The sequence below is a fragment of the Zonotrichia albicollis genome, chromosome 7, assembly GCF_047830755.1.
Source record: "Zonotrichia albicollis isolate bZonAlb1 chromosome 7, bZonAlb1.hap1, whole genome shotgun sequence".
Taxonomy (NCBI): Eukaryota; Metazoa; Chordata; class Aves; order Passeriformes; family Passerellidae; genus Zonotrichia; species Zonotrichia albicollis.
Window position 1 is genome coordinate 43,835,788 of NC_133825.1, and position 19,066 is coordinate 43,854,853.

Below are 19,066 nucleotides of genomic sequence, written 5' to 3' on the forward strand. Positions count from 1 at the left end.
CTTGCTGGCCAGTGCTCCCTCCACATTCCTCTCAGAGTTCCTTCTAATGATTATTTTCATATATGGCACTGCCTTGCTCCACTCTACCAAGACCCAGAGCCAGACCCAAACCCTCCTGTGGGTGCCCTGTGCCACAGGGACTGACAGACACTCCTGACTCAGTTTTTCCAATGTCTGGCAGGCTGATTGCCTTACATACAATTCAGGATGTGGAGAAACACTTTTTTTCTTTGGTGTAATTTCTGAAATATCTTCTTTCAGGCAATGCACATTTCTCAGGACCACAAATTGGCTCCTTATGTGAACCACAGAGCCATCCCAAGTGACTTCCTGCCCTCAGGCACTTGCGCCACTCCCTGGTGAAGGGTGACAGTCCTTCCCAGGCAGGTGATGATGGCAGCACTCATCCTGCAGATAGCACTGTGGGGACCTGAGGGCTGGCTCAGGAACTGAAAGAACTGGGCTCTGACATGGCTGTGACTCACAGTCTGCAGAGCACAGAGGAGAATCTGGGATTTACATGATGGACAAGGCATGAAAAGATGAATGACATGATTATCATCACCCTATCCTTCCCCTGGAACAGTTTTGAATGAAAGTGCTTGTGGTTTCTCTGATCCAGGTGGATCACAATAATGTCAGTTTACACCAGTTATATCCAGAGCATACCAGCTGATAAGATAGCTTGGTACAGAGACACCTAAAGTGTAAATCCCACATGGCCTAAGAGGACATAGATGAGACAAAATGGTAGTGGGTAGACACAGCTCGAGGAACTTCACTGGTAAAAACTGAGACACTTATATTGCCCCTAAGTTCTAAGACTATTTTTCCTATTTTTTTATTTTAAAAGAAGCTAGTCTTCTCTTGATTATATATATAAAGAGGTTTGATTGTATGAAAATGTACAAGGGTTTGCTTTGACAAGGCTTGTCCACCAGGCAGATAACAAAAACACAGCTGGTGGCTGCTGGGGGGGACCCAGAGGAAGGAAATAAAGCTCCTGCTCTGACCTGCCCAGCAGTGCAGGGTCAGTCATTACCTGCACCACCAGCTCACAATAACCAGGTAACTCAGGAGAGAATTCCATGTTGGATCAATGTCACACACAACAACCCCTCTGAGGAGTCTCAAACAGCCCCATTCTGCTTTTCTTCAAACTAACAAAACTTCAGGAGGGGGAAATCTTGCTGAATTACACACAAGGAGAAACAAGAAAAGGCAACATCTGTTATAGGCAGCACTGAGGGGATCACTCTTACAGGGCTCTCACTCACCCACCCCAAACCTGTAATTAGACACCGTGTGGGCCGGCCTGCGCCTCCTGTCGTGGCGCTGATTCCGAGTGAAAAAGGCCAGCAGCCTCCAGGGTTTGACAGGGAGCTGCCTGAGCAGAGTCTGCAGAGCACCAGCCCCTCCTGCATTCACCGTGGTAAGTGCTGGAAAATCCCTGGGCTTTGGGGATGAGTGTCTGTACAAGCTCTAGGTCGGGATTTCAAGGATTCCTTAGCTTAAAAATGGCCAGGCTGAGTGGTGTGGTCTGAGTGAACACGCAAAAAGCAAACAGCAGCGCTCAGACAGGGACCTGGGCAGCAGCTAGGAGGGTTAAAACTTTTCAATTCCAGGAAATCCCAGCAGGGGATGAGAATTGCTGGGCTGTGACAATGCAGTGCAGCTAGGAAAACAGGGTGGGTTCAGTGGGGCTAAGGTAATCTGAGACTCAATATATCCCTGTTTTTAAAGGAAGAACAAAATGACAGTATTTGCAGATGGTGGCTGGGCTTCTTTCATTTTTAAGGGAAACTGCATCAAAACACAAGTAACAACAGAAATTAAAAAGGAGGATAAAATAGGCTACATATCTAAGCATTATTAGGAGCACTGAAAATTTAAAGGGAGAATAGAAATGGGGAAGAATTCTAGAGCTGTTTTGTGGAAGAATGTGAAAAATGAGACTTTTTTGGTAGACTGCTGTGCATAGGGGAACTCGAACTAGTCATTGACAAGGGTTGTTCTGCACTTCAAAAATGGACAACAAAAGGACAACGGTGTTGGTCTTGGAGCTCACTAGGTTTAAAAGCAGCCTGATCATGGAGATGGACAGTGGAGATCACCCTGGCAGGACAGACAAGTGGCCAGTGGTGGCTGAAGGCTCCCTGGCTGCTCAGAATTGGCACAGCCACTTCTCCAAACTGAATCACTTGTGTTGTTGGTTTGTTTTGGGCTTTTTATGGTGCTTGTAGTTAGATTAAATTATCATAATTGCCTCTGTAAACTTGAATGTATGAATACCATGTAAGGTCAAGGTGAGAACCCTATTATTTAGGAAATCTGAACAAATAATGCACAGTAGGAAGCCAGAGTTGTTATTAAATATGTTTTCTTCACTGTTATCCTACAATTTCCTAAGTTGTTCACCAGTTCTAAGCAACTGACCTAAACAACTTAAATCTTACTGCACCCTCCAACTTACCTACCTCACCTTTTATTGGAGCTCTTCCCATATTAAATGCCTCAAGAAAATAATTTGCATCACTATCCTGAGTCATTCAGGTCAATGTCCCAGTCCACTGTTTCAGATTCAGTTTAAGAGGTCAATTGGCGCTCAGAAAAATCTCCTACCCAGAGCAGACAATGTGTGTGAGCCCTGCCTTGCCATGGTTATTACTTTGTATTTGGTGCTTTGGAGGAAGAAAATTTTCAAAAGGTTCTGCCCATCTTCGCTCTGCTACAAAATAGCAGATTTTGATTTCTTTGATTTTAAATTTGTGGGTTCAATTAAGGCCAGTATCCTCCTGCAGAACTTCACTGTACCTAAAAGCTGGTGAGCAAGCAGGAAGGGAGACTGACCAATGCCAAGATGATTTTTATTTGTTTTTGCTCATTTGTACTGAAGCAGTGTCAGAACCTTCATCCAGAACCCTGCATTGGGTCCATGGGGAGGAGCTGGAGATGAAATTAAGTCGTTAACAATTATGCCAATTACTCTACTGAGTTATCAGTACTGCTACCTGAGTTATCACACCATACCACCAGCATTTTCCTCAGTACTCCGCACACCAGTTTTGAGTATTTGATAGTTATTTGATAGTCTGCTCAAATAGGGTGCCTGAGCCACTGACTGTGGGCTGTGCCTAGGAAAAATTGTATTGTTTCTGTGCTTGTATAGAGTGGGCTGAACAACAAAATTACATTCAAATAAACAACTAAAAATCATATTGTACTTTCAGGTATTCACATATATCATCAAGCATAAATATGTACATGATACCCATTATGAGGCCTAAAGATACTATTGTAATTATTTTTCATTTTCTTTCTTTTACCATTTAAAATAATGTTCAATACTTGGGTGTGCAAGTAGTTCTTTAAATGCCTCACACTCAAAGCCTTGCAAGAATTTTCTGGGAGAACAAAAATTTAACCTACAACTCCTATATCCAAAGCTTATATGTTAAACTCTGGGTGGTTTCTCCTCCTTTGTATTGATTTACCATTTTAACTGAATGCTGAGCCAAACTGCTGAAAAATAAGAAAGAAATAAAACAGAAAAGACAGAACTGCAAAGATTTTCTCTGCTTAAGGACGGTGCCAGTGCAGGGAATATGGGAAGTACGGTTGGAGTGGTAAGGCAAGGAAAAAAACTAAAAAAAAAACCCACTATACATCAAAAGGACCTGAAAGGAGGCAGAGAACTTAAACTTCAGTATTGAAGGAGATAAAGCAGACCTGAAAATTGGAAAGTACTATTCTCCCAGTTTTATGTGTGGAAACAAAGAATAACAAGTTCCTTGGCACTTCAAAAGTCATTACTAACACAAATAAGACTTTAAAGGTCTTTGCAGTTAGAGCTTCCTCAAATGTTCACCTGAGATCTGGAAACATGATATACAGCGTGACAGCATTTAATTCCCAAACTCCTAAACCAATCCTACATCCAAAAACTGTACATTTTTACTACACTTTAGCCTAGATGTCAGCATTGTTTCACAGTGAGCTCATATCCAGTAACATCAGTGCTGAAAGCTGGAATTCAGTGTAATGCCAAAAACTGATTCCTCTAAAACCTTTGTCAGTGATGATCCAGCATGAACAGTGAGTAAAAAAACCCCTGAAGCTAAAAAACCAAAATCACACCTTGATTGTGGTAAACTCTGATATATGATATGATAATGATATGACATATGATATTATAATGATATGACATATGATATTATAAGTTATATGACATGATGGTTCACAGCTGCAAGAACAGTATTTGTAAATCCAGGAGCTGCCTTCTAGTTCTTCCAACTAAAGCCTGAAATGCAATAATTACTCAATTTTTAATCTACTTAATCCATGCATTTAATTTTAATCTACTTAACTGTTGTAGTGTTGCGTGTATATAATTTTACTTAATCAAAATATCAAGTGGCAGAGATCTTACTAAAATCCAAGTATCATGTAGCTTAAAATGTTGATCTTCTAAGACTGTCAGTGAGTTTGTCATGTCATGTAAGTGAATTCAATTACACAGCTTAATCTTTTAACAGTTCTTCACACTTTTTCTCTCATGGGTGAGTGGAGAAACTCTCCTATGGAGAATTTCATTATTCTGCCTCAGGATGATGCTGGACTGAAATTCCACAGGTCTGAAATTCCTCAGGTCATTCATCCTAATTTTTTACCTAATAGCATAATAATTTCCTTCAGAATTTTGTATATGGGCTTTTCCTACAGATCAATAACTTTAAAAAAATTACCAATTTTTTAATAGTTTCTTTTTTTAAAGAATCTCAGCTATGAGTTACTTAAGTCCAGTGATTTTTGAATTTCCACCTCGAAAAGCTATTCTACATCAGATCTAAAACAATTGTCTGAACAGAGAATCACTGTGAATTCTTTTTTAACTGCTGCGAATTTCACCTGGTTTTGGTAAAGATAGACAAAAAAATTGTGTCTTCTTAATTTTTTCATGCATTAAATATTTTTCCTTAATTCCAATGTCCATAAATTATACATGTTGAAATTGTTATTTTCCCTATGAAATCTCTGTAACTTTTAGCCATTAATTCCTAGTTACCAATATTGCTCTTTTTTGCCCCCTGTTTTCTTCTAATTTCTTCCACTTTACCAAGTTACCTATGGATTTTTAATTTATTTTGTATTACTTTTTTTTCAGCATAAAGCTCTCCAATTTTCATTAAAGAAAACATCAGCCATTTTTGTACCCTGGTACTGCCCACCAGAAAAAGAGATTACAAGTGTTATAAGAGAATGGTGAGTAAAATTCTTAGCAATTCAATAAATAACAAATGTTGTTTAAAATGTTTTAAAAAATCCATTTATGGCAGTGAAGTCATTGGGTTAAAATGCTGATAAAGAGAACTCCTGAGATTTGGCCTTGCTTCTCACTGTGTGCCTGCTTGTGTGCATGTCCTCAGGAAGGTGTGTGGGTACATGTGTGGGACTGAAAAATGCACTGCAGACACTCCTTATGCAGACTTTCTCATATCTCCCCAGCCCCAGCTGTGCCCATGAGTCACTGATGGAGCAACAGTGTCCTGAAGGTGCCTTGATGTCCTGAGTGAGGAGCCACCACTGCTCCAGTGCAGCTTTTATGCAATAGGATGGCAGGCTAGGAATGTTTGCAGTTTTTTCTAGGCTGAACATCAATTTAAGAATATTTAGTGCAGGTTTAGCATGTTGTCTGTGCACTGAGATGCCGCCTGAGCTCAGCACAGAGCAGCCTCCTGCCAGCAGCCCTGGGCAGGCTGAGCTCTCATTCACAAACAAGTCCTTCCAGTTCCTCTTGTTCAGCACTACGCCTCCCAAATGCCCAGTGAAAGAATTTCCAAATTGCATGCTGCCTGAACTCTTTCTGCATAGTTTTTTAACCTCTTTGCAATCTTTTTGTCACTAACATAGGCTGATACAGAAAGGCTTCCCACTAAAAAAATTATCTTCTACCCAAACTACAACTCTCTTAATTACAGAATGTATCAACATTCCACAGATGATAAAATTTCTACTACTCCTTTTATTTCCCTGGCCACATGTTTATTTCTATTTTCTGCCTTCAAAGGAAGATCCTTTGAAGGAAATTACTGACCACTTTTATTTGGCAATGATCTCCCATCTCTCCTTAAATCATTAATTTTCTTTCAGATTTTGGGTCTGAAAAGAAATTCTACTCTCCCTCCTGCTGCAGTGTTCCTGACAGGGACTGTCCATCTCCTGGGTGTGAGGTCTGTCCATGAATATTAACAAATCCTGTGGAGCTCTCCAGTTCATTGGATGAGCCACATCAGCTGTGATTTTCCTGCACTGTCATTCATCAGGTTCTCATCAGGATGATGGGCACCTTGACAGACATTCCAGCTGAATGGAGCTGCTCCTTTTGGCCAACAGCTGGGACCTCTCTGTTCCTGCCCTTCACCAGCTGCTTAGAATAGCTCCTGACCCTTTTCCCTTCTCTTTTACTGCCAGACTTCCCTCTGCTTTCCACTCTCCTCGAGCAGATAGTTTTCCTCTCTGGTAACTACATCAATAAATGAGGTTTAGGATCAGATCTGTATTTCTGAGGAAATTTCATGATTCCTCTCAGCTCCTGCTCACTGCTGAGATACTCATCCTCACTCCTCTGCCCTAACACACAAACAAAACAAGCTCTTACCAAACAGGGACTTCAGAGTTTATTAGAGAGTGCTCTGACCTATCCTGTTTGGCTTTGTTAGGAAACCATGTCATTACAGCCAGGTAATCCCACTTCCATCGAAAACAAGCACAGAGGTGGATCACACGTTCCTCCTGCTGACACGTGTCACACAGGCTTTAAGGACAAATTCTGTAAAATTCCCAATTGTTTCTTCTTTGTTTCTGAAAGCATTTTGTAGTGTCAGGGACCTCTGGGGTGTTGTGTTTCTGCCTTTCTCACATCTGTAAAAACATCCTTGGGCAGTGCTATGCACATAGTGAGATTATAACTACTGGATTTACCACTTTTTCTTAATATTTCTAATGAGCTACCCCAGTGGCCAGGAGTGCCAACTCAGATTTTTGGTTTAAAAGTAAAGCAGTATGTTGGAAATGGGAATGTGGGTGCTATAGGAAACACCTAAAAGAGGAAATTGAGAACAGTGACTGAGGCAAACGAGAGGGGAGGAGGTGAAATTAATGGAAGTTCTGCCATGGAAAAGACCAGTAAGGAAAGTGTAGAGGAAAGGAATCTGATCAAAGTTTTTCTTGCATTGAGGAGCCTAAGCTTCCAAGAGTGCAGACTTCAACAAGTTACATGTACCACTGTGCTTGTACCACACCTCTCACCTCTCCCACCACGGCAGGAAAACAAATCAGGGTGCTGTGGTCTGATTGATGCCAGCAGCAGCAGGCATGCAGTATTGTCTGTGCAAGAAATGCAGAGAACAGCAAATCTGAGTGGTGGGGAGGGATCCCTTTGTTACTCCTGTGCTGAGAATGACACAGGAACAGGTGGGAGGCACTACTGTAGAAAGGGTAAAGAAGGTTCATTAAAGAGCACTGTGCAGTTTTTATAGAGTGATATGATTGATTCTACTTGATTGGCTAACTAACAAAAACATCTGCACACAGTCTTTGAGAAGAATAGACAAGTAGAAAAACACCACTTGCAGATTGTTTATGCTTAACAACTTATCACATCCTTACAACGATTTAAAACTTCTCACAAGCCGCTGTGAGAAACACTTGCTGTTTCACTGTTTCTGTCCCATGGCATCCACATCCCTTCCCTCATCCTGCTGGGAACACTGCCCCTAAGCAGCCCAGGATGCTGCTGGCTGTGGGCACATTGTTTTATGGTCAGTTTTTGTCTGCCAGGACCCCTAGGCCTCCTTCTGGCTGATGTGCACAGACCAATGTGTGAGGTTATCCCTCTTCGCGTGAAGGTCTTTGCATTTCTCTTTGTGTTACACTCTTTTTAAAAAGGACAAAACACTCAAAATAAACTGCTTAACCTGTGTATTCAATTTGCTTTAGGTTGTTGGAATGTGGATTGTTGCATTTTATCTCCTTGGCACAGTAGCAGGTGAGAAATTGTATTTTTAAATGCTGCCACTAGAAGGTGAATTCAGATGAAGTGGTACATAGCAGATGATAACTGTTATTTCCCTTTACTTTGAAATTGTGGTATGATTTGTGGGTCATTGTAGGGCAATGCCTGTTACAGTGCATGGAACTAATGCTAAAAGGCTCTGCTATGTTTAAAACTTATTTTTTAAGAGCGCAAGAGAGATAACTCTGTGCTGAAAATCCACAGAGAAATTCCGAGTTGTGTGTCCTATTTCCATCAAGGCAATGCAAGATTTGTTTTTATATTGCTGCTTTATACAAGAGCTGACCAGCAACAGGGTGCTCAGCACACCAATGCTCAAGCATAAAAGTTGAGTCTAAGTGAGCACAAGACCCACTTGATCTAGAAAATATTACTATATTGAAGGAAATATTCACATCATTCTTTGTACAAGGTTACCTTCATTCCCATGACAGAGACACAATGCTTTGGAGTAGAAGGTATGCAGGAGAAACTCTAACAAGCATTTCTTACTAGGCTGTTTTTAAAAAGGAACTGAATCTTTTACAAGCATTGAAAGTGGTGCCAAAACACTGTGTGGGTCTTTACTTGGTTTATCCTTCTTTACATGGTTTATTTAGCTCTGCTTGTGTTCCCACTTGAGGCACTACACACAAAGGACATATAAATGACCTTTAAAAATTAATTTCAAAATCAATAATGAAAATAAATCCTTAGTTTTTTGCTCTTCAAACTGCTTAGTCTCAAATACATCATCAAGCAAGAGGGTCATTCATATAAACAAGTTGTTTCTTCTGCTCTAGGTAAAGAAGTTTGCTACCCCAGGCTTGGCTGTTTTACAGATGACCCACCCTGGTCTGGGGTACCAGGGAGGCTTCTGACAGGTTTGCCTGATCCCCCAGAAGAGATGAACATCAGCTTCTCTCTCTACACCAGAGAAACAGGAAACAACTCACAGGTGACATTTATTTTTAACATCAAAAGCTGACTGAACCTAAAAATGTTGGTTTAACTTGTTACAAAGTCTGTGTCAGTCACCATAGGCAAACAAGTCAGAATCAGAAGTTAGTTTGAAGGTACAATAATGAATACACTTTGGGGTAAAACACAAAAAAAGTGTTATGAATGAAGAAGAGATTTCCTGGTATTTTCCTGAAATTTAGGATAGAGGTTATGGCAGACTACCTTTTGCATGTATTTGAGTCTCTGAGGAAGGTTGAAGTGCATGGCATACACTCAGCAGCAGGTTGGTCAGCACTTCTGGTGCTGATAAAATAAATCAAAATACAGCTTCCACTACTTCCCATTTAACTTTAGCATATCTATGATCTAGGACACAGCCCTTCCACACCCAAACTCCCTGAGCTCACATCACAGCCCCTGTATTTGTCTGAAAACAATACAGACAGATAACATTCTCAAGAAAAAATAGATAATTAGGTAACTTGCAGCAGTGTGTGAAGATCAGCCCCACCCCTGCTGCATGCAGCCCTTGCATGAAGCCCTTCCAGCTTTTCTGGAGTGGCTGATGAGGAAAACAGGCTGCAGCTTGGAAACAGCAGCACTGAATCAAAGGTCAGGTCAGCAAAGGACAAGCTGGAGCAGGAATTGTGGATCTGGTGGGCTGCTCCCTGCAGAAACTCATCACCTCAGGCCAGGAGACACCCTGTGACCATGTGGCACTTTTAGGTTGCTTCATATCCTGCAAAAGGGGGTTCTGCATGCAGAGTATGGGAGCAGCAAAAACCACAAGGGCTCAATTTCTGTGGAAACCATAGTGGAACTGAGAAATATGAGATTTTTGGTCCCTGAGTTCCAAAAACCACGGACTTTGTCCTGTCAAAGTAGAGTCCCTTTAGTCCTGAGGCTATGGCCTAGCTGACTTCTTTTAATATTTGAAAGTAGGAACAGATAAAACCTTTCTTTTTTTTTAACCTCTAGGTGATCTCGGCGATAAACTCCTCGACCATCCCGAAGTCACATTTTTCCTCACATAGGAAAACCTCCTTCATCATTCATGGATTTGGCAGCACTGGAAAAACAGGCTGGGTGGTAGAAATGTGCTTGGTATGAGACAGTATCCTCTGGTTCCCATCAGCTCTCCTGGCATCCTTTAGGCATTAATGCCCACCATGAATTTACAGTTCATTAGGCTGTACAAGATACAAATGAAGAATTAAATTTCACACACACCAGTGTTCCCACTCAGGAAGATGCAGCATATCAAGGTCCCTTGGTCCTCTCTGATATTATTTTCCTCTAGAATTTCCATTCACAAACCCTTAGATCAGATCAAGGCAATAACTGAGCAGAGCTGTCCCCAGCCTCTATATCCATGTGCAGACACCAAATCACAGCTGCTCCCATTGGCAGAAAACTCTTTCAGTCCAAGGGCCCTCCTGACTGTAAAGCTCAAATTTCAGTCTATAAATACAACCCTGGCTCACCACTATTTGTTCTTAGAGAAAAACAAAACCAACCCAAACAAACAAACAAACAAACATAAGAACACCACCAAAATTTTTGCTTTTTGTTTGGTTACAGAGCCCAGTAGAAAAACCATTTCAAATGTGAAATGTGGAAGCTCCCACAAAACCAGCAGAGTGTACCTTGGCTCTGGCAGACAAGCAAGATCTGCTCTACCTGCTGCTGCTTCTGTACTGGCAGGGAAAGCCCAAGCTGGAAAAGACACCTCTGGATTTTAAATCACAAACCAGCAGCACTACTTCTGTTCACAAATCTATGAACACTTTTAATCTGAAATACTAAATTTCCTTTTTCTGTTTTTTTCAATTGAAAAGAAGCAGAATTCTTTCTGGCTCTCTATACTACAAACTTATGGTCCCCACAGGAGAGGAGCGAGTCCAGGATGCATTATAGTTTCACTTCTGTTTTCCTTGCCGTTCACCTTTGGCTGTTTTTCATGGATTAATTTTTACCACTCCTTGTTCTATCTCAAACCTTAAGTGAACCTTATTCACAGAAAACTGTAACTGCGGAATAATGTGATTCTTCCACTGGAAAAATCACTATCTTTGGTACTGTGTCCAGTACCAAAGTGACCAATGCTTGGTTTGCTGAAAGAGAATCTTTCTCCTCTCCTCCAAATTTTTTTTGAGTGACATGACTTTGACAGTTTTAATCCCAGTTGGTAAATAAGACAGTAAACTTCTTATGCAATTCAGTTAAACTACCAACATCCCTCAAAGAAAGCCACAGTACTGTATACAGAATCTACTGTGCAGCTGTATGGCATTTCAGAAGTATTTCAAATATAAAAATGGGGTATAAAGTAAAATATTTTTATTACAGTTTTCATAATTTTTTTTGAGGAATGGCTTGTTACATTCTGTCTTGTAAGAAGACGTTTCAGTGTGGTACAGGCTACAGTGAAGTAGTAAAGAATGAGAAACTTATGTTGCATTTTAATCCTTAGTCCAGTTGATGTTGAATCTCTGATTGATATTTTGTTTCTTTAAATACTTTGCTTTGTGTGTTCCCACGTCAGTTATTACTGGAGGTGGAAAACATCAACTGCATTGCTGTGGATTGGAAAGAGGGAGCAAAAGGCACCTACGTCAGTGCAGTGAACAACATCCGTGTGCTGGGGGCTGAGGTTGCTTATTTCATAACAGCCCTGCAGGTAAAGGACCCTTCACCTTTGTTATTTTATAACAGCCCTGCAGGTAAAGGACCCTTCACCTTTATTATTTTATAACAGCCCTGCAGGTAAGGACCCTGGTGCAGTTCCCTGCTTCAGCTGCTGCCATTCCCAGTGCAGTGCTGGGGCTGTGACACTGCTGCCTGGGGTTTGAACCTTGGCCAGAACGGTCAGGCAGGGCTGTACAGCTGAGATCCAGCTAATTATACTAATTATCAGCCCTGTAAGGACTTCTCACAGCCTCTAAGGACACAGAGGAAGCTGGGACCGAGGAGTTGTACCTATTAATTAGAGACAGTAGGTGGCAACATCTCCATATGATGTTACAGGCAAGCCGCGGAAATGAGGCGAGTTCAGCACTACCCAGTTTCCCAGCATTATATACCTGTGCCAGAAGTGCATTAATATCTCAGCTTAGCATCACCAAAACGAGCTGCCTTGCTTGATAATTCCATGTTTGCTGTCTGCAGGCACCATAAACTGTGCAGTTTCCTCCTGGCTGTGAGCCTCGTGCTCCCAAAGGCAGGTGTTCACTTGTGCACACAGAGTGCAGAACACTTGCAAGGTTTGTGCAGCAGCATTTCCCACTGATTTCAGAAACACTCAGGGGTACTTGGAGCTGCTGAAAATCAGAATTTTGCCCGGCACTGGACTTGACCCTGGCCAGGAGTTGTTCATCTTAAAGTGCAACAAGAGGAAGTTCAGAGCCCGTGAGGCAAAGTGACAACCTTGCAAGAACCTGAGGCTCAAAAAGCACTTTACCAAAATCTACTGTTCCTTCCCAGGAAAATCATGTGTAGCCTCATACATTTGGCTTCTGGATCTTTCTCCTCTGTGTGTAAATATCAGGTCATTTGAAGATGTGTTCAGTTTCTTATTTACTCTCTCTGTTACTGCATCATGTGCAGTCTAGGGCACCCTTTCTTCCCTTACAAAAATGCATAAATGATGCTTAGGCTTCCTTTTCTTTTCCCTAATTTAAAAATGTCTGGAGTTTCATTGTCATAAAGGTTCAGCTGCATTGTAAGTGGAAGCACTGCAGTAAAATGTTCTCAGAGGAATCTGCCATCTAACAATAAAGGCAGACAGGTCCATTCTCCAGATCTGCTTTAATTTTGGTACGCACATTACAAAACTTAATGTAAAAAATGGAAGCATTTGGCAACTTTGTTGGTTTTGATTGCTACAAAACTCAATGAATGTGTCCCCTCTGTCTCTCTTTCCACCTTCAATGCAAGTGTAAAATCTCAGCAGTGAGATGTACAGCTTGTACAACACCTTGAGACCTTGTAGAGCTGAGACCTGGCTAAGAGCAGAATGGATGTCACCCCACCTGAGCCTGGCAGTGAAAATCTTATTCTTTATATGAGCACATATTCTAAATAGACATGGAGAATAGATATGTCACAAAAAAAGGGCTGCAAAGTAGAATAAATAAGGAAAAAAGATCATTTTTATGGAAGATGACATTAGGCATTGATCCAAGTGGGAAAGATTGTCCATATTTGTCACACAGGATAATGGAATACAGCAAGCATATGCCAACACTGCAGCAGTGAACCCTTCATCACTATGCATGTTAAAATTCCAGATGGGATCATTTTTCTGTCAATTCTTAGTGTAATTTAAACAGCAATTAACTCAAGGAACTCCCCCTCTGTTTGCTATGCAGAAAGTCGGCCTAGATGTTCCCAGAGGCCCATAATGTCAGAGCTTCTCTTTGCTTGTTATTCAAAGCCTGTGTTCTTATCTCCTACCACCACCACCACTTTAATGCTCAGAAAATGTTCGGGTACTCCCCTTATGAAATCCATTTAATTGGCCACAGCCTGGGAGCACACACTGCAGGAGAGGCAGGAAGAAGGATCCGAGGCATCCGACGGATAACAGGTAATGGATTACTCTGCTCACCAAGATCCAGAGCTGGCAGCGTGTGTTTAAAGGGAAAAAAACTTGCAACACACTGGTCTGTAGACTGGAATTAAATTACTGGCAGTGCTGGAAATACCTGTCATGAGAGCAGACCAAATTTATGCTTCTCAGAAACAGGGTAATTATTACATTTTTCTGTGTTTAAATGAAATACTCTTTAGTGGAAGGACAAGCATAGCTAACATGTTTGTAGCATTGCCATCATTCAGTGGGTTACATCAAGCTGCAAGAACCCTTAGTTTTCCCTATTTACAGCTTTAGAGCCCAGTAATAAGTCCATGGGTAATAAATGCCTCCTTGCCTCCTTCCTAGTAATATAATATGCCATTATATAATCTGTACTTCTCTTGGAATAAGTTTTCAGAAAGGTTCACAAAACCATACTGTTTGCCCTTTTTTTTTGTTGTTTTTTAATCAACAAAGTGATTTTGAAACCGTCATTGCAGGTAATCATGCAATTCCAACACTATAAAAAATAGCTTGGAATTCACATCAAATAGCTTGGAACTCACATCATTATTGGGCTTGGAAAACGAAACAACTGATTTCATGAGTTGGCAAAAGATTTATTAACATATACAACACTTCTCTTTCTCCCTCAATCAATAAATTTGGGGTGGTTTTTTTAGGTTTAGACCCTGCTGGGCCCTATTTTGAAGGTACTCCCCCCGAGGTGAGACTGGATCCTACAGATGCCAACTTTGTTGATGTGATCCACAGCAATGCTGCTCACTTCCCTGCAGCAGGTGAGTGCTCCTGTGCCAGGGGGCACCTGCAGGGGTGGGCACCAAGGCACTGACACCTTCCCATGCATGTCTCAGGGTTTGGAATGTATAACACCACTGGGCACCTGGACTTTTACCCAAACGGAGGAACTGTGATGCCTGGATGTGCTGATTTGATTCTAGAGATGAAACAAAGTGATTTTGAAGCCATCATTGCAGGTAAACATGCAATTCCAACACACCTATTATTTTATTTTTGTTCAGTTCTGAAACATGAATGGCGAAAATTGCCCATTGGGAGAAAACAGGAAAACAAAATTGCCTTTTGCCTGTTTACTCCTAAGTTAAAAGGAAGTAAGAAACAGCAAAGGCTGGAGCAGAACAGTGCTCCACAGAGAACTCTGCAGGGAAAGGAGGTGTCACACATGCCTAAGCTTTGCTTCTCTAATTTGAAATCAGATGCAAACCCCAAAAAGGCAGGAAGCAGGGGGTCTGCAGGTCCAACAACCCCAGCAGGAGACTTTCCAGGCTGAGAAAGGCCAAATCAGCAGCGTGACAGACAGCACCACTTCTGGTTTCTTGCAGGTGCTGTAAAGGGCATCCAACACCTCTAAGGCATGGATTAGGTGAAAGCAGTGAGTGTTCCCAGGGACTGTACTTGCCTCACCTCTGAACTTCTCTATTTTCAGAGATTTTGGACACTTGGGTGGTTCTCTTTGCTCTGTTAAGCCCTTAAAATGTAACAAATGGTATATTGCTATGACATCTCACATGTATATATATATATATATATATATATAGTGTATGTGTATATATATATGTATATATATGTATATATATGACATATGACTGTCTTCTTAAAAGGGACTATTACATCATAGCAAACCAATATGCACCTCACTCGAAATCTTAGGATAATGGTACACCATTCTCCAGAAAAAAAACCACAAAAACCCAGCAATTTCTCCTGCAACTAGAAATTCAGACCAAAAAAGAAATTATTACAGGCCCATGCTGCTGTTCTGTTGTGTGCCTGAGCTGTTTCCATGGTGAGCCAAGGGCAACTCTTGCAGAAGATAAGGGGAGGTTGTTTTATCAAAGCTCATAAACTTTAAACTTTTTTTCCAACAGATGCTACACTCTTTGGGGGGTGCCACCACTCACGCAGCCACGAGTATTATTTTGCAAGTATCCTCTACCCCACTGGGTACCTTGCATATCCCTGTGACTCCTATGAAGCCTTTAAGAAAGTAAGTGTTTCAGCCCAGGAAGGGCTGAGGTGCAAAGCAAATATTCCAGGTCTGTGGAGCAGCCAGCACTTGGGTGCTGGTGGCTGGGGTCCCATGGAGTGGCTGGGTGGGAGGGAGCAGAGCACACAGCAGTTCCACTGTTCCACCCTGGAAAAGGAATCCTGAGGCATAAATGGTGTCACCAAATACTGGGGACAGAAATAAAAGCTTGTGGAATTCCCACCCCAAACTTTATGCAAAGGGAATGGAAGTTAGGTAGATGTATTCTACTAATTCCTACATTTAGAGCCTCCAGAGTCCTTGACTGCTCTCTAGTTTGTGTTAGGCACTAATGCCCAATTAGATTGGAGCACCTAAACCACATTTATGAACATTGCTCCTTTCATTTTCCCCCATTTGTGATTGCAGGCAAGTCCCCCTTGGCAAGGAGGGCAAAACTGGCCTGTATTTTGCACCAGAATCTACCTGAAAAGTATTTGAGCTCACAAGTTTCAGGCTATTGGCTTACACAGGCTCATTATTACCAAACCTGCTCATTCTGCACCCTCTTGGGTGCAGGAGCCATTATCTAAAACAAGTTTGTCAGGTTTTGGTGTTAAATTAGGAAAACACACAGTACTGCCACAGCTTTGCAAGATCAGGACAGCATCTGGAGCCTTAATTTCATAAGATCTAGCATGAAAAACAAAATTCCTCATTAACTGATGCTCTTATTTTCCCTAGGGAAACTGTTTCCCATGTCCACAGGAAGGATGTCCAATGATGGGGCACTATGCTGACAGATTCCCAGAAAAATTGAAGAGGGTAGACCAAAAGTATTTTTTAAATACAGCAGCAGATGAGCCTTTTGCTAGTAAGTGGGGAAGGTTTGTTACAGTTGTTCTCAAGTTTGCAAAGTGCCTTGATGTGATTTACAACCCTGCACCTGTGCTGCTTCTGTAAATAACTGCTAATAGCCTGACAGAAAATGCTGCATGACTTGTGCAATGTAGCAGCCAAGCTCACCAGTGATATTCTGGATTTATTTTTGTTTTTATTTATGCAGCTTGGAGACAAAAAGTATTTGTCAAATTGTCTGGTGTAAAGAAAACGAGGGGAGACATAAACCTGGTTTACTACGACACACAGGGGAACTCAAAAGAATATGAAGTTGCCAGGTAAGTGAAATTAATATTTTTCTGCAGTATTTAATGCTGCTAGCACTAATCTACATACTTTCCACACATTTCATCCTGCATTGCAAATACTCTGCTTCACATCAGATAGGAAAGAAGTTATTACTTAGAACCATGAGGGCAGATGGATGGTTGTAAAAAGGGAGTGGAAGGCATCTCCATTTCCATGAGTTCTGTGTTTCTGAACTCCAGGTGAGTGATCCCTGCATACTCAGCACACAGGGGCTCTGGGGACAGCCCCAGTCTCACTCCTGTCACCTCCCCATTTAAAGTGTTTTGTGCTGCTTTTCATCCTCTCCTCATTCAGAGCCCTGGTCCAGTGCCCTGTGCTCTTACAGAGAACACCAAAAATGCAAATTTCTATTGTTAAAAAATTTCTATTGTGAAAATACGTGGAGCATCTGATTTATTTCACTGATCTCTGAACTGTTAAACTTAGTGATGCCATTTTTCCTTCTATTTGCAGTGGAGACCTCTCTCAAGATGATGTTTACACACAGTATCTTGATGTTGAAATCAACCCCAAAAATACTACAAAAATTGAATTTCTCTGGAATAAAGCCATATTCTCTCTGCTCTGGGCAAGACTGGGAGCAGAAACAGTCAATATAATACATGGAGCAGATGGGCATAGGTGAGTGTATCCCATTTAGAGGTCAGAAAACAAAGCCCTGAAAAAAACCTGTGAGAAAAGATGGAGAAATGGTCTTAAATTTGACACATGGTTTGTAATCAACAATCTGAATTTCAATGAGGAAAAATACAAGGCATTGTTGCACTTTGGACAGAAAAAAAATCAGAAAAATCAGATGTTTGACTATGCACCTGGGAATAACTGTCTGGGAAAGAATACAGCAATGAATAATTTGAAATGTTTAGCTTTTCTACAGCAAAACAATTACAAACTGAGACAAAGCATATTAAACCTCAAATTTTACAGCTGGTCCCCAAAAGAAGGAAATTCACCTTCTTGCTATTCATAGCAGATATTAATAATCTTTACAGCAGGCTATTAGGAAGCCTTCAGTGGGATTATGGGTTGGGCTAACAACCCTCAAGGTGACAGCTGGCACCCTTTCATTTTTCATTGGGCAGAAAGAGATAAATCTTGATTTAAGCTTTGTTTTTTCTTCCTAGGTCAACTCTTTGTGGCCATGGAACTGTGGCATATGGAGAGCCTCAGTTACTCACACCTTGCTAGAGGTGCCCAAGGTCTGTACATGGCAGCTGAGTAAACCCTCAGCCTTGTGCATGGAGATCTTGGCACAAAACACAATTAAAGCAACTTAAAAAATAATAAATTGTTGTTCCCTTTGGGTTTTTTTTTAGTTCTTTGCGAACACACGTGTCAATGTTTCTCATGTTTGAGCCGCGTTTATTATGCTTGTAACTATGGAGCAACCAGAAATCACAGATACTAAAATCCAATTCAAACAGTGCACAGCCTCACTCCGCCTGTTCCTCAAGGCAAGAGCTGAGTCCTTCCACACTGATAGATAAATCTGGGATATTATCAAACACTCTCAAGGCAGCACATGTCCTCAGAGCACACCTGCAGGTCTGAAACAGCTCCTTTCTGCAGCCTGTGCTGCTGTTGAGGGTTTTGCAGCCCTGCACAGGAGCCCTGCCTCCAGAAGAGGCTCTGGGATGGGGCAGGAGCAGCACAAGGAGCAGCACAAGGTGATTCCTGCTGCAGGTGAGCACAGCCCTTTGTACTGCACCTGCCTGGAAAGGCAGACAAGGCAAACATCAACTGCCCCCCTCTTTGGAAGGAACTGAACACTGAATCCCAGCTCCTGGATGCTGTTTAATTTCAAACACAAATATTTGCAGTGGCCACTGAGAGTCCTGAAGAGAAACTCTGAGTAACCAGGTTTGCAAAACCTGGCACTGACCATTTCACATTTAAAATGACCATTACTGCTCTGCAAAGCACAGCATGATGAGCCTCCTGCAGCTGTAAGAGACCAAGGCAGGGGATATTTTTCCAAGTATAAAACCCAAACTCTGAGCTAATGAAGAAGGAGTTAATAATTCATTTACTCCCATTCCCCCATGTTTGATAAATGACACACAAGCACTTGGGCAGATAAAGTTCTAAGAAATAGAGGCAGAAATACTATGAGAAAACATTTATGAGTATAGACTTCTGAATGATTTTTTTTAAAAGAAAAAACCCAGCCCTGTTAAATCCTTGATTAAACACAAGTGTAAAAACATTAAAGCATAATTAAACACAAGACTGAGGTTCAGCCAGAGAGCTCTGCAGT

General features: G+C 41.5%; 2 protein-coding genes across 3 annotated transcripts in view; one reads left to right on the forward strand and one right to left on the reverse strand.

Annotated features, from left to right (window-relative positions):
- The window catches only part of LOC113459632 (uncharacterized), a 102,539-nt gene that overhangs the window by 75,405 nt on the left and 8,068 nt on the right, over window positions 1–19,066 (reverse strand). The gene's annotated exons all lie outside the window — the stretch shown is intronic.
- Window positions 1,303–18,136, forward strand: LOC102062016 (pancreatic lipase-related protein 2). Of its 2 annotated transcripts, XM_005489831.2 has the most exons (14): window positions 1,304–1,432; window positions 5,165–5,262; window positions 7,999–8,047; window positions 8,857–9,011; window positions 9,995–10,120; window positions 11,562–11,696; window positions 13,496–13,604; window positions 14,276–14,392; window positions 14,468–14,590; window positions 15,503–15,621; window positions 16,345–16,474; window positions 16,667–16,778; window positions 17,263–17,430; window positions 17,934–18,136. In XM_005489831.2, the coding sequence occupies exons 2-14, from the start codon at window positions 5,260–5,262 to the stop codon at window positions 17,995–17,997; spliced, it is 1,410 nt and encodes a 469-aa protein (XP_005489888.2). In that variant the 5' UTR covers window positions 1,304–1,432; window positions 5,165–5,259; the 3' UTR covers window positions 17,998–18,136. The 2 variants fall into 2 exon arrangements, with proteins under 2 accessions (XP_074401389.1, XP_005489888.2); XM_074545288.1 differs by lacking the exon at window positions 14,468–14,590 and having other exon boundaries at window positions 1,303–1,432.